Below are 26033 nucleotides of genomic sequence, written 5' to 3'. Positions count from 1 at the left end.
CCATTGGTACAGTTGTGGCCAGACTGTTGCATGCAAAAAGAAGCAGAATTGTCAGCTGCACGTTTTTCTTTTGTTGTGCAAGTTGATAATAAAGCCTGATGTAGAATGAAAAGATTCTGATTTTTGTTGTGCACAATACTGACTGTCGTATATTGCACTTACCTGCTGTTTATTTGGTGATGAAACTAGCTTGCATTTACAGCAACTTGAGCTTTTTTAACTTGTTGCTGACTGCTGCTAAATGAACTCCTTAATCTAAACTAAACAGGCTTTGCCCTATTCCTTGTTTTAATCAACAGCGCAGCATTTGATATATCTTTCAGGTGATTCCTCACACAGTGTGGTCTATCAAAATGAAGAGGGCAAATGGGTGACTGATCTCGCGTATTATACTTCATTTCATGAAGAGCAAGATTTAAATCTGTCTGGAGATGACAGAATAAACGAGGAGTTCGTTACTGGACGTATGTAATCTTTTCCTTTGTAGCTAGCTGTAGTTACCTCTTCAGCAAATCGGTATTAGGTGTTGTAAAGCCTCTGGGCTTTACACATTACAAATTATTTGAAAGCTGATGTTGATAGCAGCCTATAATGATATTGGTTGAAGTTGATATTGCCTTTCGATGCTTCCTACTCTTCCCATGAAGAGTCCTGTTTTGTTTCAAAAACTGTTCTGACTTTTCTCACTGGTACCTACTGTATGAGCAAAAGTAACTCCTGTAGCTCTCACTGCCACAGTTTTTCCTTTGGACTCCCATTATTGTTGTGGTCTCTCTAAAGAGGAGGAAGCAGGAGTCGTTCTGTATTGCGCTGTGGTTATGAAACAGGAAATCATTGTAAACAAGAAATCACTACAAAATCAACTAGAATGTGAAAAAAGCTGCTAAGTCACCAGCTAATGAATTCTTTCATGAGCCCCTTAGGAAAGTCTTGATGCTGGAAAGTGGTGCTGGTACTGAAAAATGTTGGAGCTTATTCAGGGACTTTATGGGACCCTTCTCTTAAAACAAATTCCAGGCTTTGTGAACTTCTGTTTAAAGTTGATTATTTTCCTTAAGCTCTCTCAGATCTTTATGAGAGTCTGTCATTCAGCTTTGGATAACGTGTGTGTAGTGCTGTAGACAAATCGATTCCTTAGCACCAAAATGTCACCTGGTCATCCGTTCTATCAGACGGGTTCAATCAGCATGTGCAATGTATTTGTCCTAGTTTCTTCTGGTTTCTAAAGTTGACAGATGGATGGGCTAAAGTGTTCTAAAGGTGTCCGCGGTCCGCTCAAGGTTCTTCTTTCTCTCAAGGAGAATGCTGTATGTTGCTGTCTAGACTTGTTTATTTTGAAGGAGTGATCAAACAGGGTTGATTGGTTGAAATGTTTTTCTACACCGTAGTGGTGTTCTGCTGGAACAAGTAAATATGATCCGAATTGGTAGAAAATTCCCTATCTACTATGTCAGTAAAGCTCCTCCATTATTTTTCAAATGCCAGGATATTTCAGACACTTCACACTCAGTCTTGGCTTGTTGAGTGACCAGAATATTTGGCAGTTGTAAACTTTTCCAAGGCTCTTTAGTTTTTTCTACCTGATGGGTTTTTAAAGCATATAGGATACTCGGCAGCTGAGAGATTTTATTTGTAGGGACAGAAAGGAAATGTTACATCTGATGCTTCTAAGTCGCATGATGTGTCTGTCTGTCAGCAAACTGTGCACATAGCGTGTTCTTGGACTGAGTAGTTGTTACAGGACTGCTCACTTGACAGAGGCTGGTGTGGCAGGAAGTCTTCAGAGAGCTGTGTCGCCCATACAGAGGATTAAGGACGAACTGATGCTGCCTTAGAGTTCAGCTGGATATGTCTGTCACCGATAGTGCCAGGCTGCCTTTAGGAAATACAGTTGGGTTGCTCAGTGAAGAGATATTCCGACTTGGTTTCTTTCCTCAGAGTGTGCACTGTGACTTCCCATGTGTAATTTCACGGACAGCAGCTGTACTCGCTCTACAAGTTTGGATCCATTCTTGACTTATTCCTCCATTTGCCCTGTCCCCTCTGTGACTAGGGATGCTGTGTGTGCAAGACCACTTACTTTAGAAGCTGTGATGGTCTTAATGATGCGTAAACATTGAAATAAGGTGGGAGAGCAGTATCTCTTGATCAGCAGTTTACCACATCATTTTGGTGAAGGGACTTTGCTTTGTAAATGCTGATGGTAAAAATAATACAAGTATTTGAATTTAGAAGTAGTATTGATTGATTTGGCCTGCTAATTTGCATAGGTATCACAGGAACTGGCGCAAACCAGTCTGTTTCTTTTGCTTCAATTCCCAGGTACCACCTTGATGAAATTTTCAAAATCAAATGTTATAAAAGTTTGTTTGGGAATAGCCATATGAAGCTCGATTCTCGCTAGCGTGGGTATCATAATGTGTGAGAAGTTAGTTTGGTTCGTGGTTAAGGCTGTAAGAGACGGCCTTTTTTCACCACTGAGTTAGTTAGCTACATGCTGGTTTTACTTTGGCTCCTAAAGATACAGGGAGTACTCTTAAAATTAATTTCATATGAACTTTTCTCACCCTAATGGGATGGAATAACTCCTAGTGTGCCCCAAACTGTCTGAGATGTAGAATTAAATATTGCAATAGCTGTGTCTCAGAACTTAGTTGAATGATGCAAAATAATAATGACAGCACTTAATAAAATATGCCTTATTTTAATAAATGCTCTCTTTGCTTTTAAGCTGAAGCAGCAGCTATGATTGCAAAAGACCAGGAAGAATTTGAGAAAGCACACAAACTTATGCAGGTAACTGCTTACCTCCACGTGAACCTGACAGTTCTCTAACTCATTTGCAAGTTATAACTTTTGAAATATCTTTGTCTACAGGTGGAAAAGGGAGATATTCTGAATGCATCTCAATTAGCAGATACTTCATGGAAATCTCCCAATAGCTGCATTCTGCTGAGAACATCCGACCCCGATGAAGATGCCAGTTATTTACGTTTGTCTTTGGGACAGTTCTTTGGGCAGAGATCTGAAGCTCTTGGTTGTCTTGGTGGTGGCAGGGATGTGAAACGGGTACGTGTCTTAATGATAATATCAAGACCCGAGGAAGAGGCAAGAACAACAACAGCTAGCACTGCTTTTGTGTTTTATATTGTCACTAATTCTTTCTGAGAACTACTTTAAGTTGGCTTGAGAAGGAAATTAAGTGTGACAGGTCGGATTTGCTTTTGTTGCCCACTTGGAGTTTCTGATGCAAAGGTCTGGCTGGTGTTGTTGATGAATCTTCATCTTCACCTTTTGGTCAGGAACCAAAATATGTTGGATTAAGAGAGAAGAGTATATACACAGGGTACCTGTGGAAGTCCAAGCGAATGATCAGCATAGCAGTTGGATCAAATGCTGCTCAGTCAGGGGTATCTGAACAGTGAGGGTACCTTTGAATGGCCATCGAATAGTTACTGCGTTATTTTTGAAGGACACATATTTGGATGAGGCATTTGCTGTGCTGGGAGGCATGTGTTATCTCTTAGTGGTAGGAAAGCCAAGCACCAGCTGGGGAGGCACAGTGGCTGAATCTGCTGTGCAAACCCATGGAACCTATTTATTCATGATTAAATTTACTCATGCTGTATTCTGGGGTAACTTTTTTTTACAGCCATCTTTTGGTTACGATATTACATCTCCGAAGAAAAGGCAACCTGTTGCTTTGCTAAGGGAATCCGATTCATCAGGAGGTGACACCGGCCAAGAGGTTTCACAGCTGTCTGAGGTGTTTCCAGGTAATTATAGAACAGAAGGGTCGGCTTAGACAGTGGTTGTAATAGTGGTTAAGAATTACTGGTTTCGAGCTATTAGAGACTACTAAGAGTAGTATCCAAGAGAGACTGGTTTTCATTCACCAAATACCTTCTTTGCTGTGAGCATGTCCTCCACCCACTTTTCCCCAGAAAAACCCAGAACCTAAACACTTAAAATAGGGAACTTTCTCATGCCAATTACTGCCCTAAATTGTCTTGGGTATTTCAGCATTTCCAGATACTTGATAACTACCAGAATGTCTTGTAATAATTAAAGTCTATTCAGTCTTCCTCTTGAAAAGCTGTAGAAATGTGTTGCCAAAAAAGAAACAAACAAACCCCAGAAAATTAGTCTGTTTGCTCATATAGGTATAGAGAATATAAGGAGAGAAGAAAAACAATTTGGATTAGAGCTGAGCTGACGCTGACAGTACATGTATAAAACATAGTCTACATTTTTTCCTGCCATCTTTAAAAGCAAAAGTTACACTTCCATGATATCTGCTTAAGTTAAAGTAGTAATTTAGGAGATTCCTCCAAAATTTTATATGTAAAGACCTTGCAAATATTTTTAGGGTCTCTAATAATGTATGTACGTTTTTTGAATGTTGTGTTAGTGTGCTTAAATTCAATGTACGATAGTATGGATTTTTGTCAAGAAATACCAGGAGTTCACAGAGTTCATGACCTCTGTTCAGTAAACTTACAGTTATAATTGTTGCTTTGAATAATAGACAAATATTCTAATGTGTTCTGCAGCCCTTTCAATATAAGGGTTGTTATAAATGCTAGAGAAAGTAGGTATTGGGGTCACTTTGTGGCCAGGCTATTAATAGTTACTGCCATCTGATTTTTTGCTGGTACTGGCAAAAATAATCTTTGTCAGCAATACCAGTATGCAGTTCCTGCTTAAGGAGCAGCAGATGGAGAGGAGGCTGAGAGATCAGCAACCTGAGGAAGGTAGTACTTGAAATATGAAGTGTGTCCAAACCCCAGATAGCTGCTATAGGAACAGAAGAGACGAAAAATAAGAAACAAACAAACCTCAAAAAACCCTACACCACACCCCCACAAAAAACCCCAAACCAAAAACATTCCTGATTTCATACTTGTTTTCTGGCAGATCAGAGCATCTTTAAAAGTTGGTTTTAGTGTTCTAGGGAGTCCAGATGTTTTCCTTCACACGGGAACTCACTTGCTTAAACAGTAGCCTCTAGATCTCATGGGAACAATACCTCCTAGTTTGGCTTTAATCTCCTACTCAAGGAGGTTATTTGTGGTTTTGAGGGTTTCAGAAACATACCTGTCTCTCCTAAACATAATCTTTCAAAATCACCAGTGCACTCCTATTTACATTGGAGACAGGGTTTGACTGAGGTAAGAAAACTGGCTTTACTCAGATTTAACTCTCCTAGTTTTCTGCTGGAGTTGGGTCTATGTTCATATTGTCTTGCAAGCACTACTCTGAAAAGGTTTGTTAGCGTATGCTAATACAAGCTACCTGAAAATGAAAAGTGAAGAGCGTGAGCATGGTATTCACAATGCCAGCTTATTTTGTGACCTGAATGTAGGCTTTGAGTGCTGTGCAGGAAACCACTGACGCTCGCAGTGTTTGGATTTGTGTCTTAAACAGCTCTTTTATTCTGTAGAGCGTTAAGGGAGCATGTGTAACCCAGGAGTGCAGGTGTTTAGACTATTGACTTATTGTAAATTAATTCCCTGTCTTTTCCTTTGTTTAGTTGACATAGAAGCACAAACAAAAGAACATGCAAATTCTTCCAGCTGTGAAGGTGCGTGGCAGAGGATAGATACTGCAGCTGGAACACATAAAAGCTTTAATACAGAAGCTGCTACCAAAAGTAAAGCAAAGGTATTTCTCTTGTATTTTTCTATTAAGTACAGCTATGAACTTGAACAAAACTCAGATAACTCCAGTTACTATTATTTCTTTGAATACAGCCAAATCTGGACTTTCATATCAGCTCACTGCTTCTTATATTGGTCCTGGCAGGTGCCACTGTTTGGATAGTTTCGAACGAACCTATAGTGACTTGAGTGTTTCTATCACCATATCATTTTCCTTTTTTCTCCCTACTTCACTTCTGGGGTTGCTTGGTCTGTCAGCTGATAGTTTGTCATAGTCTGCTTCTCTGCTCCACTCCTCATCAGTTGTTTTATGAGGATATTGAAAACACACGTATCTACAGGAGGACAGATGTTTTCTTCCTAAATCTATCAATGTTTAAGAGAGGTGGGAAGAGATGGTGGTCTGGACGTGACTGTCTGCTTACTCCATGCCCTTTGCTAAGAACAGCCGGTGTGAAAACTAAAGAAGAAATCAGACTTGAGTGATAGAGAACTTTTATAATCCCCTTGCAGAGAGGCAAATGATTTAAAGTTAATTGGGAAGACACCGTGCATTTGGATACGGTAGCTGCTTCTCTGTTGTTTGTTCCCGATAGGTACAGTTCTTCAGTTTTATTCAGTTCTTCCAAGTGAATGAAAACATTTTAGGATTTTTAAAGTTTTACAGGAACTAAGGCTTCCTGTCAGAGAATTTTGATTTAGTCTTTTGAAAAAACTTCGTGGAGTAGACTTAAAATCAGTTCAAGGAGAATTATGCCCATTGCCGTGTTCCTTCTTGACAAGCAATTAAAAATGCTACAACTAGAAATGTTAAGATATTACCATGTCCTGAAATTCAAAATAATCAAAACAAAGAACACATTAAATAAAAATTTCTTAATTTGGGGCTTAACTCATTTTGGCTTGTTGTAGGGTGGAACTCGTGAAGACAAGTTTGAAGACGGTGCGTCTAACCATTCTGACTCTGTCCTGAGTATTAGCACGATTGCAACTGCTATTGCTAACGCTTCCTCCAGTGCTGATCCTTCCCAGCTAGCTGCTATGATGATGGCACTCTCTAATAAAAGTAAGCGAACGCTTTTACTTCCTGGAATTGTCAAAGAGACGGAACTCTCTGCTAATCAGGCGTTATCCAGCAATGTGGAAAATAGTGCATTTGATATGGAAAAATACCTCAAAAAAACAGATGAGATTGGACATGAAAGTGAATACGAGAGCATTGTGAAGGATGAAGCATCTGTCCAGAGCCTTATGCGTGATACCTTTTTACTGGGTGAAGATAAAAATAAGGATATTCTTGCAGAAGACTCGATAAATAATCGTAGCAAGCAACAAGAAATAGAGAAGCGATTTCTGGATTATTTTAATAAAGAAAATGATATTCAGAGTTTCTCTAGTCTGTCTGGTGTTCCCGGCCATGAAGAAGTAATTGCGAATAGTGTTAAATATTCAGAGAAGTTGTCAGATACAGTAAATACTAAACACTTGCACTCGGTGAATGCTGATTGTAGATCAGATAAGCTCGATACGCAAACCTCACCTACTGGAAATGAAGCACAAACGCGTGGAATTCCTGTAGCCGCTAGAATGGAAGCGGCACAGAGGAGTCTGCTTGCTTACCAGACCAAGGATCTCACCAGGAGATGTTCTGTCAGGAAAGACACAGGAACAGGAGATCAAGCAACAAACGCTGCCTCTGAACCATGTAATGATTTGTTGGAGAGAAGTACAGGCAATACTCTGTCACTCAGCAACTTAAAACCTGCCAAGCGATCTAGTAAATGTGTCATGGTAAGTCCGACAAAAGCAAAGCTTACACAGGAATTGAGCAATGATGAAGAGGAGCAGAATGCAGAACTAGAGAAGACAAAGAAAGATGCCAGCGCTGCTTGCAGCGGGAATGAGAAACATGTAACTTTTGAGAAGCACTCCCTGCCTCCCCAGCAGGGTACTGGTAAGTAAACCTCTATAAATTAACCCCGTGTTGAAAAGGCTTTTCTTGATAGTAGACTTGTTCCGTGCTTAAATAAATCCTGTTTATTTACCAGAGCATAAACCCTTGGTACCTGAATGTGACCTGCAGCCTCTGGAGGATGAGCAGTGTAGCTTCAGGCCATCAACTTCACCACTCATCCACTCTTCTCCTAGTGAGGCTTCTGGAACAGGGTAAATTTCTTGGTGCAGGTCTTAAGAATTATTAATGCTGCAAGAGGATTTTTGAGGGATTGAGTTTTTGTCTGAATGTTGTAATTGATCTAGGTTTATAGAAGACAACTTTGATGGAGCTATGTAATCCCATATTCATTAACTGTGGTTCTAATGTCATTAATATATTACAAATGAAGCTATTTGGTTGGGGGTTATGCTGTTAATTATGCGAGAACAAAGCTTGATATTGTAAGGACCAATGAAGTTGTGTGTTAAATGCTGAGGTCTTTCTCTGAGTTTGCTTCTCTGATTCATACTGCTGCTTGGTGTGAGAGAGGGTGGGGAGAAGTGTTTGTGTTGCTTTTGACCACTTTGTATTTTGAAACTGCAGCTTATGGCTAAGGTTTAAGGCTTTCTTGGCAACCTTTGGAAGGGCAATGTCTTTTAAACGAGCCCCCATAACAGAAAGTGGTATACAAGCTGTAAGATCACAACTAAGTTGATTGTGTAGTCTTAAACGTGGCCAGTAGCCAGTGGCTGTGTACATCCTCATGAAAAGAGGAGACAACTGATTCTTTGCCTTAACTTGTAAGATATTTAGCTACAGTCAGTGTGTAGTCCGTGCCAGTAGAATGACAGGCTGTCTGATGCTTCTCAGAAGGTAAAATGGGCAGATGTACTTGTGTTTCTGCAGACGTCTTTATAGACATAGAGGATTTGCAGTTAAAATTGGAAGTGACTTTAATTGATTTCATGACCTCTTCTTGTTTGAAAAGTAGCCATAGCATCTGAGTTCAGGTATGGGACTCTGCTTTGCCTTCTGGATTTATATCCAGAGAAAATGAGTTTTATGTACATCAAAGCCAGAACCTCTACCTCTAGGTTAATTGAGGCTGATTCCTCATTTCTGCTGACTGTACTTAGCAGACTGGCTGAGTAAGCTGACTTGTGGAATAGTACAGCTAATGTGTAGCATCGATTTTCTTGGGTCAGCATTAGAAATACGTTCTGATGTGCTGGAAATCTCTTTTTCAGGTCTGAAACAGCACTTCATCAGGAGTCGTCTTGCAGGGCGAGTGTGCTCCCTCAGTCGGTTTACTCAAGTCCTAGCATGAGCAGATTAACATACGTCTCTGCATCTGACAGTACCCTGAAGAGCACAGCTGTAATACACAGTCCAGAAACACACTGGGTAAGAAAATCTTGAACTGCTAAATATGTATCAATTCCTGATCTCTAAAACAAGCAAGGAAAACAACACCTCCCCCTCACCCCCCAAACCAAATCCTTAAATGGTCAAAATAATTCTAAGTTAGAAAAGCCTCTTACATGACTCCCGAGACTCCCTTTTTGCTCAGTTTCAGCTGTTAGAGTATCTTTTCTCTTTCTGGAGGTATGTTTACAGATATTTTAGCTTCAGTTTATTTTTTTCATGACTCAACTTTCTACCACTGATAGTCATTCTGACTGTTCTTGTTGCTGAGTGAAATCTGAGAAAAGTGATGCAAAAGCAGACCAATGCCCATCCAGTCTCCAAGCAACAGCTGCTTTGTGGCTACTTGAGGTACTGGAGCATCTCCCAATGACGAAGGGCTGAGAGCCCTGGGGCTGTTCGGCCTGGAGAAGAGCAGCCTGAGAGGGGATCTGACAAGAGCTTATCGATATCTAAAGGATGAGGTCAGGAGGATGGGCCAGGCTCTTCTCAGTGGTGCCCAGCGACAGGACAAGGGGCAACGGGCACAAACTGGAACCCAGGAAGTTCAGCCTGAATATGAGGAAACAACTTTGCTGTGCGGGTGGCAGAGCCCTGGCCCAGGCTGCAGAGAGGTGGTGGAGTCTCCTGCTCTGGAGAGATTCCGAACCCACTTGGACACCATCCTGGGCACCTTGCTCTGGGTGATGCTGCTCTATCAGGGGGGTTGGACTGGGTGAGCTCCAGAGGGAACTCCACCCCCACTAGTCTGTAATTCCTCCTCAGTTTTATTGCTGAGCATGATATTATGGGGTATGGATTCTCCCTTTGGTCAGATGAGGTCAGCTGACCTGGTGTGCCCCCTCCCAACTTCCTGCCCACCCCCAGCCTGCTCTCTGGAGTGGCAGAGTCAGAAATGGAGAAAGCCTTGACACTGTGTGACCACTGTTCAGCGACAGCTAAAGCACTGGTGTGGTGTCCACGTTGTTTTGGTCACCAATCTGAAAATGCAGCACCATGGGGGCTGCCATGGAGAAAACGAACTCCGTCCCATCCAGACCCAGTACTCCTAGTTAGAACGTGACTTCAGGCAGCAAACAGGTTGAAGTTGCAAGTTTTCTTTTTCACGGTCAAGAGCCACAGAAGTTGCAAAACTGAAACTTCAGACCAGATGTGACCAACTTGATTATTTATATGGGATGGCAACACCAGTGTTAAGGACTGTCTTGTTTTATGTACCCTGTTTGCTTCTCTAAAACTTGTAATACTGCGTATTACATTTGTTTACTAGGGTGAAAATGCCAGTGAACTGAGCACGACAATAATTCGAGCCAGCCCAACCCCTTCGCAGGAACATACAAATGAAAATCCAGAAGACCATTCATGTCATAGAAATAGAAAAGAAGCACCACTTAGTACTGACCAGAAATCAGAGGAAAATGAACTTGCAGTTCTTCAGAGAAGTCTTGGTGGTGTCCTGGGTCAAGAAGTGTCCAAAGAAGGTCTTCTGGAGAATGAAAAGCAGCTTGCATCTATTCCTTCAAACGTACCAGCAAATCATAAAGATCTAGACCACGTTAAATCAGCTTTACCAAGTAAATTCTCTACGTTTCAGCCACTTTCTGTAAATGTCGATGCACAAGAAGCGTGGCAGGATCAGACAAGCAAAGCACAGAGACAAGGATTACCGCCCTTGAACGTGTTACCCCTGTATCCTGGATTAAGCACTTACTTGCCATTCAGTCAAACCTCGTCTGGTGGACAATATGTTCCTATTTCAAGCTTTAAATCCCCTGTCACTACCTCTGAGAGTCAAGCAAGTTCTTCCTCTGTCCCCACGTTGCTTACAGGACGTTTGCTGGCAACGACTCCATTTGCACAACAGCATCTGGGAAATATTCCATCTACTGGAAACACAGTTTTGTCTCAGTTTCATGGCTGTGGCTCTGCAGGTTTTGGTCTTCCAGTAGGACATCCTTGTTCTGGTATCCTGGCAGGTCATGTTGAGAATCCCCATATGGTAGGAATTCCTTTGGCTCCAAATATTGATCCTGGCTCGTTGGGTGCTGCTTCGCTCTGTAATCCACACTCCGCAGCCTGGAACAAGGATATCTTAAAGTCATGTAGCGGGCAACCTCTTGGAGCTGGTGGAAATGAGTGGGACTTGTCCAAGTCGCCTGGCATTGGTAAGTGGTTTTTCAGAATGTGTTTAAAATACGGCTGTGGACAAGGTGATGCTGATATAGTAAATAAAACTCAGGTGACTAGGAAATGTATTGCTATTAGGTAACCTATTGACTAGTCAGTGAGCTATTTCTCTGTATCTTGACTTACCTCTAAACCGAAGTGGTGCAAATTAGTGTTTCATTTTAAAGACTTATGATCTCTGTAGTTGTTTTTTTGCTATACTTTTTCCCAGCTAATTATTTCAGATGGAATGACAAGCTAGAGAGGTTGGAGGATTGAATTTGTGACAGTTTATAGGTTATTTTCTGTTTCTTGTGTGTTTTAATTCATTGATCTTGTAAGTGCATCTTATAATAAAATTTCAACAGTCTTGCTCTTTGCCTGTTTTTGATAGACACGACTTCTAGGTTGAACTCTGAATATCTCTGTAATCTCAACTTGATTTTTGGCAAACTCAAGTTTTTTAACTTAATTTCCAGTGCTGCTGGTCTTAGGTTGTATTTCCACCTTGATACTTGTGCTAGATTTTCCTTTTTAGAGTGTGTCGCTTTAAAATAAAGCTCGTTGCTCGAGTAACTGAAACTGCTTGAGATGATTATGTGTGTCTCTGAGAAGTCAAATTTTAAACTTGACTCGAGTGCCCGTGAGTGGGCTGCTGGATGTAATGAAGATTGATCCTCAGCATGCCAGAGAACTCTTACCTCCTTTTGAGTTTGCAGTTGTCATTATCATGCTGCAATTCCTCTGAAAGAGTATTTCAGAAGTAAGATTTCCTGTCAGTAAAATATTTGCAGCAGGATTTCTTTTTGCTTTGGTGATGACCTCACTTTTACAACAAAAGTCTACTCTAGGAGGACTCCTAGACTACTGTCTAGGAGGACAGTATTTTCTGTAGCAAAAAATGCATCAACACATTTTTAGGTAACAGTTATACTCTGGTAAAAAAGGTTTTAGTTATTGGACAGTGTAAATGTTCTGAAGATACTGTGATACTGATGCTTGCATTTTCTGAGTTGGGCTGGTACTGATTAAGTTGTGAACACAGAGTACTTTGTGCAAGGTGTATATATGTGCTTTGGGGTTAGTGTCTGCGTGGGTTGTGCTATTTCCCGAAGTATTTTGTTCGTGACACTGGAACTCCAAGTAAGTTGCAAACTAGAAATAGTTGATTGAAACTCCAAGTATCAAGCTTGTGAAAAACATTCTTGGGAAAACCGTAGGAGTCAAATGTTTCCTTGCCATAAGCATTTGTCAAATGAGTTTATAAACTTGTCACAGTGGCAGCCTGAGTGGTTATTTGCTTCTGGGTACTTGGAACTAACAGGAACACATTTTCTTCCAAAGGCCATGTGAAAGTACCAGAGGAATTGAAGTTCCCTAATGCCTGTTGTGTGGGAATTGCATCCCAGGCAGTTCTTAGCATCTTTAATCCAACCGAGCGGTGGTTGCAGGTCAGCATTGGAATACTCAGTGTTTCAGTTAATGGGGAAAAGGTAAGAGATTTTGTTAATAAAGCTGTAGGGATAATGCTGTAGTCTTACCAGATGTCATATGGAACGTGGGAGCTCTCCGTACAGTTGTGTAATTTTCCCTATTTTATAGTTTATATGCACAAAAGCAGTGCTATGATCTTTCAGCCAAGCTTCCTGACCTACTCCAAGTAGGCATAGAGGGGAATGTCATGTGGTGGGACTGGTTTGTAGACTCGTCTTGTGTGCATGAAGAGTGGTAGGTTTGAGGTTTACTGCTTGTTCATTCCCACCTTTGTACGCAAGAAAAGTCAGCCCTAGGAAAGAAAGCATCCATGCTGCTAAAATGTGTTGTGCAGTTTGCTCCCGTTTTTCTTGAAATCAGGGGATCTTGAGTGACAGAGAATGAGAAATATTGGGAGCGGGATTCAAGCTGGATGGGTTGTTCTGTGGGTTATAGGTCACAGATGGGGCATCTTGAATTTTAATTTTGTTAAATTCTATCTGCTTTCATCATAGTAATAGTACCAGAGGTAGATCTCAAGAAGATGAGAATGAGTTAAAGGTCCCTCAGTGTAATTTAATTTCCTTTACTGATGAGCGCTCTTAGTAGAGAAGAATATAACAGAATAAGCATGGGATACTCTGAGCTTCTGGCAGTTTGGTGCTTGGGAACTTTCAATGTTTTCCTGTTCTTACTGGTTTTTGGTGGACTGCTCTTCAGTTAATATCTTGAAATTGTGTCATGTTGTTCACAGTTCAGTTCAGTTGTGGATTCTATGCACTGCTGCTTTTTTCCTTTTTTAAATCTGGTTCCTATTGTTTGATGGTCCTTGTTTCTGAGAAATAATGGACAATGATTCACTTTATATATTGCTGCTTACAAATCCTGATCATATCCCTCCTTAAGGTTTGTTTTTCCACCAGATGTAGCACACGTCTTTCCAGGAGACTTCTCGTTTTTCTCTTGTTTTCTTGGAATGACTTCTCTTTAAAAACCACCAAACCACAATTCTGTGTTTGTGTATATGAGTTAAGAATTTTACGTGCTTTTCTAGTCACTCAGTGCCATGGGGATTTTACACAGCTCTTCATGCCTGAGTTTCTGTTGTACCAGGAGGTGACTTTTGTCATGAAATCACTTCACAGTCCTGTTTACAGTTGTTTCCATGAGTGAATATATACATTTAATATATTTACTGCACAATATAGTTTAAAACCATTTTTTCAGTCAAGTTAACTCAGACATACACTCAGTGTGACTTGCAGTCTGTCTCTCCTGCTTGAAGGTTATGAGTAAGTTCACAACAGAAACGTGAAGGCATCTGCGTTAGAATTTACTGACTTTCCATTACCCTTCCACCATACCTCTTCCTCCCATCTTTGATGGCAGAAAGCACCAAATAGTTTGCTATATTTATTTTGCTGCTATTCTTCTTCAAAAACCAGAGTTTTACTTACGAATCAATTTTCAACTGTAATAAATACTATAATCACAGTGTTAATTTTTCAGTAGATGATGGAAAGAAATGCCAGCAATTTTCAGGCTGACTTTTCTATTTAAATGAAAAGAAAATGCCTACAGTTGAGTGGGGTGGAAGTGGGATGTGACTATGAAGATACAATAATTAATATTGAGCAAAAACATATACAAAATGCCTGTGCTGAGCAGTGGTGTCAGAAAAACGTGGTATCTTGAAAGAAGCTGTCCCCTGGCAAGAGGCCTGTTGAAAATGACAGAGATTTTGTTTTTCAGAAAGATCCTGTGAAATACCAGTGTCTGGTTTTCAAGAACAAAACCATCGTAGGACCCTATTCTACCAGTGATGTGAAAATACTTTTTTTACCCTGTCACTCGGGGATCTTTCAGTGTATTCTCAATGTTTCGTCGTGGCCAGTTTCTGCCGATGCCGAGACAATCGTTCAGGCAGAAGCTTTGGCAAGTCGGGTCGTTCTGACAGCAGTCGCTGAAAATCCCCATTTAGAAGTAAGTAGCTGCTTCTTGTGTGTTGGGTGGTTGTTGCTGTAATTTTATGGATAGTTTAATGACACGGGAAAAGAATAGAAATGCCAGGTCATTCCTCAGAGGAATGGACTTGATGGTACTTTTGGAGGTGCTCAAACAAATTGCATAGTAGTCTGTGACATCACTGAGAACAATAAAATTTTCAGTCATTAACCCAGCTAACAATTTTTTTTTCCATTTTAAGGTAAAATGTTAACTTGCTTCGGGCTATGTATATGTTTTACAGTGATGATATTCTAGTTGAATACCCATGTACGGATATAATTTTTAATGCTTGTTCCACAAATTTTAATTTAATTTTTAATGCATATTTTTAACACGTGGTTTGTCCAAATCCATCACTTTCCATGTTCTTCATAGTATAGTTTATTCAAACTTGCTTCATATTTAAATTCAAATGAAACCCCATGGTGTGTCTCTGCATGTCTTGTTATATTCCTGAAATTGGAAAAAGTATCAAGTGAAAGCTGTATTTTTCCTGCAGATTGTGAGACTTGAGTATTTCTCTGCTAACAAAAAATTAACTCCTCCTTAGTTATTTCTTTAACTTTTACCTTGCTAAAGTGACTCTTTAACTATCTAAACCTGACGTATCTTGCTAGCAATAATCATAGTTTAAATTATTTTTATTTTAAATTAGCCAAAGTAATGTGGTGGTGTACTGGGTTTTGGTGGATAAGTACTGCACTGAGATTGACTTAATTGATTGAGGGAAAATATCTGGGAGATATTGGATAAAACCCCTTTGGATATCAAAGGGAACCTCGTATGTGAGTACAGCATTAAGAGGGTGGAGTGGGTGAATAACATCTCTACTTTCCTGGTGCTTTTGTAGGATACTGTTTTTTGGAGGTTTTCCTTTCTTGTAAGTTTTGTTTTGCCTTAAAACCAGGTGGAAACAGGAGAAAGAGATTCTCTGGATTTTGGTGACTTGACTTCTGGCAGTTGGAAGGCTCTTCCACTAAAACTTATCAACAAAACCCACGCGTTTGTGCCAATTAGACTTATTATCAATGCAGTAAGTACAGTAAATGTCCTGTGTGTGAAAGCTAACTCCTTGTGATGCTCAGTTTTAATACCAAAATGCCTTATGTGATACGTCATCAGGAAATGTACCCTGGACACTAGATGCAGGATTCCCAAGAAGTCTTTGGTTAGGAAGTGAATTTTTTTTTCTGCTCTAATGGTACCAACAAAGATGTTTCTGGAACAGGGGTGGTGCCTGTCTCCCACGAGGCAATAATAGTCTGTATGGTAGGTTACAGTATCCTCCTCTCCGTGGCAATGCGGATTTCGGGGATTTGGCCAGCCTGGCTGTGAGAAGAACTGGTCTTGTTTCGTTGTGCTGGGGGACAAGAAAGGACTGGCCTTATCTTAAGATGGATCAGGTCGTCTTGGAGACTAGTGAGGTTTGGTCTTGAACAGCTGAACTTCTTGAAGGTTTAAACTAACCAGTTCCAGCTTGTCTCTTTTTACTGTGGAAGGGTTTCTGACTGGTTTTAGAGGGTTTGCTGGACTATCACAGAGCAGCTGAAGCTGCAGGCTAATCTTTAATTGTTTTTTAAATTACTTAGATCATTCAAAACTTACCTTGCAATTCTCAGCTTTGTCAGCATTACTGTTAGTGACAGCAGGAGATTTAATACTTCTAATACCTTCTTTTTCTGACAGAATGCAGTGGCTTGGCGTTGCTTCACGTTTTCTAAGGAACCGGTTAATCCTCCTAACGAACAATCACTCCAAATGGATGCAGTCTCTCAGATTGCAGCTCCATCAGTTGTAAATCATGTGATACATGCAAGCTATGATGGGCAAGTGAGTAGCTTGTAGTTGGCTGGTTTTTCCTGTTACTTGCTGTCTGAAATGACTGTTCTGAATATCTGCGTTAATGGTTTTATAATGGTTTACCTGAGGTAGTGGTTTTTGGGTATTTGAGCAGTAAGCTGTGGTGTAGTTGGGTTTTTTTGTTCTCTTCAGTAATTCTCTCGCAATTTCTTTTCCAGGATCCTGAAGCTTTAACAGTTTGGGTTCTGTTCCATGCACCTAAGAAACAAATTTCTTGTTCAGGTATAGCAATTCGATTTTCATTTCAACTGCAACAAATTTGACTTTTACTGTATGCGTGTGTTAGAATTGCAGGAACAGGCTGCAACCTTGCAATCAAACGTTTCTTTTTGGTTTGCATATCTACTGTTTTGGCTATTGCCTTCAGTTGTAGTAACTGAAGGAGGCAGAATACTGAATCTTTCAGATGTGAACGGGGTATTTATGCATCAGTATCAAACTGTGCAAAGTGGTTATCTGCCACAAGAAGGGTGGGATTTGCTTTACTCCTTTTGCTGAGGGAATTGAATCATCACTCAAAATACTGCATTGGTTGCAAAATCAATCAGAAATTTGAAGAAACCTCTGAGTTTTTCTGGCTTCCTAAATAGTACATATATCACCTAATTTGGCTAGTAGGTTAAGATGGTCTTTGTTTGCTTTAAGGACAATTTCAGCCATGTTTGACAGAAAGATGAAACTCTTGATTAAGATCCTGCGAGACTTTATTTAAAGGAATAAAAATTTCTTTTTTTATGCCAGGGCGATACGGTAGCCTCTGTTAGTATCACCACAACATTATTTATTATGTTGTCATCGGACAGGAGCTGAAGTGAGTCGCGTGTCCACGGGAATGGCCTTTGCTGCTAGCAGGCTTGCTTGTTTTTGTAACTCACTGAATTGTTCCTAGATTCCTTGGGTCCAGCGGATGAATTCTTGGCAAGAGTCGACGTGGAGGTGGATAGCCCAGGACCTAGCAGTGTGATAAAAAGTATTCCTCTCCGAGCAAGGGCTGGAACAGCCAGGATACATGCTCCGAAGGACTTACAGGTTTGCATGTATTTACAAAGTGGATTTCAATAATAGTTTGCCTCTCCTGGCCTACTTTTTTGTAATGTCTGGTTGTACTATATATGTATGTATACACACATATGCTCTTCTTCACTTTTTCCAGACAATATATCTGTCTACTAGTGTGGGTTCGACAGCCAAACAGCAGCTGCCGTTGAAGAATGCTGGAAACATTGGTGTTCATCTGAAAGTTAAGGTAGGCTGGCTTCTGCCTCTTGAAATGATGAGTTCTGTGACGTTAGTGTTGTCCTGAAACTAGAGCTGAGTCTTGGGATCCCAGCTCAGCTGTGCGGTTTGACAAAAGGTTTACAGGTTCATGTGAAGAGGGTGAAACATAGTAGAGAGATTAGATCATGTTGTTGGAAAAAGCATATGGGAAACATCTTCATTTTCTAAGAAAGCTGCATTGGTTTTGCACGGGCCTCTTGCCAACCCAGGTATGAAGCGAGTTCTTTTCAGATGCATGATTCTCTTAATTTTTTTGAACGCATGGGAAATGTGGTCCCAGCCTGAGAGGTAACCAGAAACATTTGAAACTAGTGTTTCAAAGTCAACACAAGCAGTCAGTCCCATTTTAGACTGAACAAAAAAATAATGGAGGGTTGTGAGCCCATCGTTTCTTGGAGCAGAGGCCATGGAGATTATATGCATGACTGGTATCACAAATGCCACGTTACCAGGATGATACTGGGTACTAACTGATACTGGTTGGTACCACTGTTCAGACCAGTGATAGTTGAGACAACCTGGTTGTGCGTGCAGCATCTAGTATTACGTGTTGTAGAGATGTTGACTCCCTTAGTGCAAGTAACTAACCTTCCCTTTTCCCCGTGCTCGCTTTCAGACCTCAGATCAGGACAGCTGCTTCGCTGTCGAACCTGAGGATCTTTTCCTTTGTCCTGGAGAAGAACAAGAAGTGACTGTCCTGTTTCTTCCAAAGAAACTAAAGGCTACAGAAAGGTAACGTAACTGATTTTATGGTGCCTGTGTTAAACAGAGCTACTTTTGACCTTAAGATCACGAACAAATCGAATGTGGTAGGTGTTTCTAAGGTAAAGCAGAGCTTTAAAGTGCTTTTCTTCAGCAGCCCCTTCAGTCGCTTCCCTCTTCCTCACTCTGCTGGGCTGCGGGGCTCTGTCAGCAGGCAGCACAGGAATTCGGGGACAGCTAGAGTGGAAGTTCTTGAGTTTCAGTCCTGCCTTTAAGTGAGTCTGTGCTATAGCAAATGCTTCTGCCCATTCTTTAAACGCTTGATTTCCCTCCTGCCCTATGCCTTTTTTCAAGGGTTTTTTTTTCCTGTTTTGTTTGTTTTTTCCTGGTTGTTTTTTCTCTCATTTCCTGTTAGATACTTCCAATCTCCCCTTCCTTCCCTACATACTTTAGCCTTTTGGTTAATTTCTCTGTTGGCTTCTGTCCCCCTCAATTAGGCAGCACTTTCTTTTTCTGGTTCCTATTCTATTTCTCGTGTGTGTGTCTAGTTTCTTCTCTGTTTTCTTTGCTGGTTAGGTCCAGCTTTCCTGTTCAGTATTAGGCCATTTCTTCCCGCTTCGTTCTTTGAACCTGTGCTCCTGATGCTCTCCTGCCCCTGTTTCTCTGCTCTGTCTGAAATCACCTGCACTGTGCTGGTGTCCTGTAGGGTAGAGACTGTACCGTGAAAAACCAGCTGAGCTGTAGGTGGCTCGTTCCCTGTCTGTGGGCTCTGTGTTCTTCCTCACAGCAATCCCAGGAAACAATATGAGGAAAAATCTTAGGTTTAGAACGCTAATGTTGTTAACAGGACCCAGAGTTTAATTTTGTTGCTTCTGGGTATCTCACACTTGTGAAACAGGCATTATTCCATATAGAGACAGCCAGACTTTGCTTCTCTCCAAAATCAGTCTGTCAAAATAATGAGAAGTTAGCATTGGCAAAAAAAAAAAAATTGCCTAGCTGTAGTCTCTGAAATACTTCAGAAGATTGCTTAAGATGTGTGTAGCATGTGTATTTACAGCTTAAAGTATTTTAATTTTACTGTGCCTGAAGCTGGCCTTTGTCATAAAGTATATATATTTTCCCCTTAAGGTAGTTTAAAAAGACCTAGCTATAATTTTTTTTTCAATTACACTTCAGCTAATCTTGTTCTGTGGTGGAATTTAAATTTATGTGTTTATTTTCTAAGTTCTTTGAAAATCCTTGTGCTGCCATCTGGGCCTCAGTATGAAGTGGTGATAAAAGGTGAGGTGGAGTCTGAGGAGCGCAGACCTGTGTCTACAGCTGCTGGCTGCTCAGACATCCCACCCATTCTCTCCAACAAGCAGTTCGTTGCCTGGGGAGGAGTGACACTTGGAGCATCCGTGTGAGTATAAGTCGGGCAGCTGTCCATATGAAATACCATCTTAAGTACTTCATGTTGCACTTATTTGAAGTAAAACTTTCTAGTCACGTTAATAATCCACAAGTGATAAACCAAGCTGGCTTGGGTCAAGTGAGAGCAGCTGTATATTAACTGTTTTTCAATAAATGTTTGGAAACAAACTGTGATCTTGTTGGAGCTGTGTGTGTTCTTCAGGACTCCTTAGTTATCATTAGAGTAATACTTGATCCTGTAAGATTAATGTGTTGTTTAAACAGAAATGTAGTGGAATGTATTTTCCAAGTAAGCTGATGGAAAAATTCTATTGGTTCTTTTGAGACCTAATGTCTTGCTAGAAATAAACCTCTCTGCTTGTTCTACTTCAGTTCTTCCATTAAGACTAGAAGAATCACCATTCGAATAGCACAGGCTGTTGGACATCCCTTAATGACTTTATTTGAATGAGTTCCAATGTTAAAACTTGGAGTGGTGGAGAATCCATTGCATCCCTAGTTGTGATTACTTTGTCCTTCAGACTAGTTCTTAGAATCATAACATTGTGGGAATTGGTTGGAAGGGATCTTTAAGCTCCTTGAGTCCCCCCGTTCCCCCAGCACTGCCAGGTCCCCACTGCCCCCTGTCCCTCAGCACCACCTCGACACAAGGGCTGGGAAACCCCTCCAGGGATGGGGACTCCACCACTGCCCTGGGCAGCCTGGGACACGCCTGCGCAACCCCAACGGGGAAGAAATTGTTCCTCAGGGCCAACCTCAACCTCCCCTGGCGCAACTTGAGGCCGTTTCCTCTTGTCCCAAACTTTGTCCTCTCTTCTGAATGTCTTTAGTTTCAAGTTTACAGCTTCGATATTCCATGATCTAATGAGACTGTTCATAATGGTCTAGATATACTTTGCCTCTTTTGTGTGTAAACACTGCAAGGTTTGCAGATCTCCGGACTTCTACTAAGTATTACTTCAGGGACTAATCCCCCGCTGTTTTGATGTTGAACTTTCTGAGGCATCTAATAACGTTCCCTGTTTAACAGTGATCCACGTTTGTGGCCAAGAGCCATTTCTGATATAGCTGTATTGCTCCTTTCCTGTTTTGTTAAGATAGTGTATGTCTCATGTACCAGTTTTGGCTTTTTTGGTGTTTGGGAATTACTTTCTCTTCCCTTTATGTTGATAACTCTATTTTCCATTCCTCCTGCAAAATGTTTTGATGCATGACTGGCTTTAGGACGCTGAAATTATTTTTAAAGTTTTTGTTCCCACAGAATACAAAACCACATCTGCCACTGAAAATCAGGGAAGGGCTTTGCTCTCTTTCCATCCTCCTCTGTTTCTAGCTGCATGATCTTTCCTCTTCCTTTGTTTTCACCAGTTTTAGGGCTTGTCACGTCCTTCTGTGATTGTTTTTTGACTTGTTACGACGACAAAGGTACTCGCCCTTCTTGTTGGAGAGGTTTCCTTCGGCTGTCGAGGCAGGATCTGAGTACCAGCAGCCTTGTCACTGCCAGGATAGAGAAAAAATAACTTTTTCTTTTTTTCTCATAGAGAGGAAAAAAATCTTTTTGGTCAACCTGGTGCTGGTTTTTTGGTTTTGTTTTTTTTTTAAGGACTTTTTGTTTTGACGTACACAGCTGCTTCTTGCTTCAAAAATTCAGGCAGTTAAGTATAATAGTTGACCTTCAAGAAAGCTGTATTTATATTTCTGGAGTTGTTTTGCTGTACAATTGATTGATGTGTAATGGCATATAATACTGTAAGGTCTGTAAGTTTGAGAATACAGAAATAACTAACATATACTGTTGTTTCAAGGGGTGGGTTTTTTCATGAAATGACTTTAAAATTAACTGTCCGGTCTCTGTGAAAAAAGATACGGAGTTAATTTTACATTTGCTGTAAAACATAATTAAACTTCATATTTTCCAGCCAGCAGAAGTTAACTCTAAGAAATGACTCTCCCTCTGTGATGCAGCATTTAAGACTGTTGATAAGAGGCCCGGACCAAGACTGCTTTCAGGTAACTGTTGTGAAAGTTTCTCGTCGGTGTTTATGACAATTATTGGGGTATGTTTATCCTAGAAGAGTCTTTGTCCTGCAGTGTTGTTCCTTTCTAAACCTCGGTGACTAGCAGGCTGCGTGAGCATTTGCTCCGAGACTGCCAAGATGGACACAGTAAGAGAGCTTCAGCCACACCTTAGGGAGAGCTTTATTTTCCTTTATTTTGCTCAGGTGTTCAGATTTGATATCTAAAGTCTTAGAGTTAATCTAGTGCTGGTTAAGCTCAGCCTTTTGTTGTGGATCGAAGGCAAAAAATTCAGTGGTCTAAACTGAGAGGCTCACCGTGGGAATATTGAAGTATCTTGATCTTGGCTCAGGCGTTGAGCGTTGTAACTCGAAATGTATCCCCTTGTCAGCTGAGCTCATCCAGATTTTTGAGGAAGTTGAATTTTTGAAGGAAGTCTTACCGCTGTGTGTCGGGTTTTTTCCTGTTGTAGTCACTCAGTTCTGATATCTCTGTCTTTTATAGCTGCAGAGTATCTTTGGAGCAGAAGAACGCCTAACGAGTACCTGGGAACTCAAAATCCGCCCCAAAGAGGATACTAACATATACCTGGTGTTCACACCTACTGGAGTGACTTGCTTCTTCGCAAAGCTGGAAATCAAACAGCTGGGGATTCGATCGCAGCCAGGAATCAAGTTTACCGTAAGAGTCCATCCAAACTTCCAGTACCTCTAAACATGCATTTTTCATAGTTAATTTAATTCTAGCACTGAAGGGCTGTTTCTGTCGAAAAGCTGAAACTTTTCACCGTATGCACTACATGCATCTGTATGCTTGTTAAAGATCGTGTGGGCTCCGCGTCGTGCGGTTTGAACATCAGCCTCGGTTTGGCAGGCACTTCTTCCTCCGGTGAAGGAGGAAGAAAGATTTTTACATACTACGTTAAAAGTAGCCCCAGATTTTAGCAATAGAACTGTCAAAAAAATCAGAACTCGCCTGGTTTTATAGGTAGGCCTTGAATTATTTAACCTGTTCCAAGTTCTACTGAAGATTAAACTTAGGGGTTTTATTTCTTGCAAAGTCTTTTCAGTTCACGTTTTAAGTATTTTCACTTATCTTTCTGTAACTCTTAATACAGTTTACCACAGTTTTACAGAATTTTTAGTAAGAATCTTTCTTTCATTTGAAGTACTTTTTTTTGTGGTTTTTTTCTTAACACCCCAGATTCCATTATCTGGCTATGGAGGAACGAGCAACATAACTTTAGAAAACGTTAAAAAGCTGTCAGATAGTTACATGGTAACGCTGGATGGGTTAAGGCCTGCGAGGTTAAGGAAAGCTTCCTTCCACATCAGAAATACCGGTTCTCGGGCCGCCTATGTTAAAGCACGGTGCTTTGCAAACACACGGACAAAAACCATTATGGACCCGCAGGTAATGACGGTATCTCCAGAGAAGTTCGTCCTGAGAGAAGGAATGCGTGAAGTAAGTGTAATACCTGATTCTGAGCAAGTTCTGTTAATTTAAATGAAAATCAATGTGATCAATGAGGATATGTCTGACTAGTTCTTTATTAAAATCTTAACTAACACGTGTTAAATCCTGTTTCGTTTGCATTGCAGTAATTTCCTGACTCGTATTCCAAATGTTAACGATAAGATTTTTTTCCTGAGTGTGTTGTTTATTCATTTTATCAGGTGATTACTATAACATGGAATCCAATGGAAAAGGAAAAGAACTTCCAAGAAACAAGCACGCTGGTATCAACAGTATATTTTTTTTGTGGAGATGAAGTTTCTCGGCAGCAGTATCGCAGGTAAGATGTGCTCTGCTGTGTGTGGTAATAATGCAAACTGTTCCGAATAGGCAGAGCACAAAGGTGGTGGTGATCATTGTTCAGTGTGAAACCTCCGGACAGCAGAATTTCACGATTGCTTTGCAATGGGATTGCCTGAGGCATCCCATTGTTATCCAAATAAAGTATAAACCAGCCAAATTTAACCGTGTGGCTTTGAAAACTCACAGGATAGCTGCTTTTGTGACATTCCTGATCTAAAATATCAAAGATAAACTGATTTTCTAAGATATTTGTCCCTGATTTTTGTACAAACTCTTATCTGAGGCAATGCTCAGTGTTATCGAATCCTTCTCAAAGGGCAAAAATACTTGGGGAAAAGCTTTGATCTGCTGATCAGTGTGAACCTTATTGAGAAGCTTGAGGCACCTATGTAGGTACTGTTGGAAACTTTATTCAGACTCTGGACATTGGTACATGAGTGGAATTATTTGCTGCTGATCTTATTAGTCAGCTGACACGGTTCTTGAACATGGTGGTCTACTTAGCTTTTTCTCGGTGGGAGCTTCTCTGAAGTTTCTTTTGATTACTTCTTGAAGTGACTGAGTGCTGTAAGTCAGTCGAATCCTGTTCTGTAGCTGTGTACTGGAACAAGAACGTGGCTTGGGGCTCAGGGGCAGGAACATGAAGTGAGTAATCTGCCCACTCTGCCAACTCGTGGCTCAAGTTCTTTACTCCAAAAATATATGTAGTCAGCAGCTTAGAGCTGTGAGTTAGTAGTGCTGAGGTATTCTTTCCACCTCCAGAGCTCTGGTCTTCTCTGAGTGCCAAGTTTCCTCTTACTGACCTGTAGCTTCCCATTTTTCCCAGGACTATTTATATCCCGATGCCTCCCAGTCTTTTCTGTCCTGTTGGCAGACACACTCCTTGGCTCCGTGTTCCTGTTGCTGGCTGGCACCTGCTGCCACTCTGCCATTGAATAGGCAGTTTTTCCCCTCAAAAGGCTTTCACTCGTGACCAGAATAGCATTCTCCTGCTTCCTGTGGTGGTTGAAAAAACACTCAGATGCCTGACGCGCTAATCAGAAATCTAAGTGGGTGTGACTGACAGCAGAGAGCAAGGATCTTGGAAAGACAGGCATATGTAGCCGTTATTTCAGTGGCTCCTTTACTGTGCAGCAATAGAACTGGTATTTCATTAACCATTTTAAGGTTATGAAAAGATTTCAGTTTTAAATGAACACTCCTAGGTTTGAGAAATGGAAAGTTAAAATTATGCTGGACATCAATCTTTTCAAATTATTGCTCTCAATACTTGGTGTAATAAACTGACTCTTGTTGCTTTAACAGATCTATGATGTATAAACCTGAAGTAGAAAAACACATAATCCCAGAAAACAGCTTATTGAGAAATGTTGTATTTGACGAAGAATTTCAAGGGGAACATCTTGTGACAGAAGGTAAGCCTATGACTCTTTTTGTGTGTAAAAATGTGCCTTTAGGCCTGAACCTGGTTAGTTTTGCGCTATTTCTTTTCTGCTGGTTGCAGAAGCAAAATTCTCGATTTGGATGGATGTCTTGGTGAGGTTTTGGTAGCGGGGTGACTTCTGTGAGAAGCTGCTAAAGGCTTCCCCCGTGTCTAATGGAGCCAGTGCCACCTGTGTCCAAGATGGACCTGTCGTTGCTGGCCAAGGCCAAGCCCATCAGTGATGGTGGTAGCACCTCTGAGTGATTTAAGAAGGGGGAAAAGTTGCTGCGCAACAGCAGCCAGAAGAGAGGAGTGAGAGTATGAGAGAAAAACAACTCTGCAGGCACCAATCAAGAAATTTGAGGTGAAGGCTGTTATAAAATCCCTGAGGAGATAGACTTGTGTAATGCTGCAAACAGGCCTTCGAGGAGGGGTGCTGGAAGAGTGGCTCTTAAAAAATAAACTAGGTTATTCTTACCGAGCCCTTCCTTACCTTCTGGTCACCCAGTGATGACCAGTGTGAATAGTTAAATCTTATTTTACACAGATTAGTGTACGCTGACTTGTAATATCCACAGGTTTCTTTTTTGTTACATATTCTTGTCATTCACATTACAGGAACTAATAGCAGTACCTAGAATTAAGAAATAGGTTTTTTTCTTTTCTGTAAGATTTTTTTCCTTTAGGTGAAAGTAAGGTGTTTTGCTTTTGTTTCTTCCCCCCTGGCAACATCTAAATGCTTATTTTACTTTTTGGCCCTTTAAGACAGTTAAAGACATGATGCTGAAAAAAGCTCAAAGAATAAAAAGTCTTGGCTATAAGGTTAATATATATTTAATATCTATAAATATAA

The 26033-nt window shown here is 40.8% G+C and overlaps 1 protein-coding gene across 1 annotated transcript in view; it reads left to right on the top strand.

Annotated features, from left to right (window-relative positions):
- CEP192 (centrosomal protein 192kDa) overlaps positions 1–25172 on the top strand; it is a gene marked incomplete at its 3' end in the record, with an annotated part of 35803 nt that extends 10631 nt beyond the window's left edge. Inside the window, exons 9-31 of the mRNA XM_010137286.1 lie at positions 324–464; positions 2732–2796; positions 2878–3069; positions 3653–3776; positions 5534–5664; positions 6573–7614; positions 7709–7826; positions 8844–9000; positions 10292–11186; positions 12532–12680; positions 14413–14643; positions 15575–15700; positions 16354–16497; positions 16686–16749; positions 17417–17556; positions 17681–17773; positions 18422–18537; positions 19736–19912; positions 21843–21933; positions 22444–22620; positions 23143–23403; positions 23616–23734; positions 25063–25172. Coding sequence (XP_010135588.1) covers positions 324–464; positions 2732–2796; positions 2878–3069; positions 3653–3776; positions 5534–5664; positions 6573–7614; positions 7709–7826; positions 8844–9000; positions 10292–11186; positions 12532–12680; positions 14413–14643; positions 15575–15700; positions 16354–16497; positions 16686–16749; positions 17417–17556; positions 17681–17773; positions 18422–18537; positions 19736–19912; positions 21843–21933; positions 22444–22620; positions 23143–23403; positions 23616–23734; positions 25063–25172 — 4863 coding nt within the window. The remainder of the gene's footprint in view (positions 1–323; positions 465–2731; positions 2797–2877; positions 3070–3652; positions 3777–5533; positions 5665–6572; positions 7615–7708; positions 7827–8843; positions 9001–10291; positions 11187–12531; positions 12681–14412; positions 14644–15574; positions 15701–16353; positions 16498–16685; positions 16750–17416; positions 17557–17680; positions 17774–18421; positions 18538–19735; positions 19913–21842; positions 21934–22443; positions 22621–23142; positions 23404–23615; positions 23735–25062) is intronic.
- Positions 25173–26033: the final 861 nt, after the last annotated feature.

Source organism: Buceros rhinoceros, unplaced genomic scaffold (genome assembly GCF_000710305.1).
Source record: "Buceros rhinoceros silvestris isolate BGI_N320 unplaced genomic scaffold, ASM71030v1 scaffold27655, whole genome shotgun sequence".
Lineage (NCBI taxonomy): Eukaryota > Metazoa > Chordata > Aves > Bucerotiformes > Bucerotidae > Buceros > Buceros rhinoceros.
This window is presented reverse-complemented; position numbering and strand designations above follow the sequence as displayed.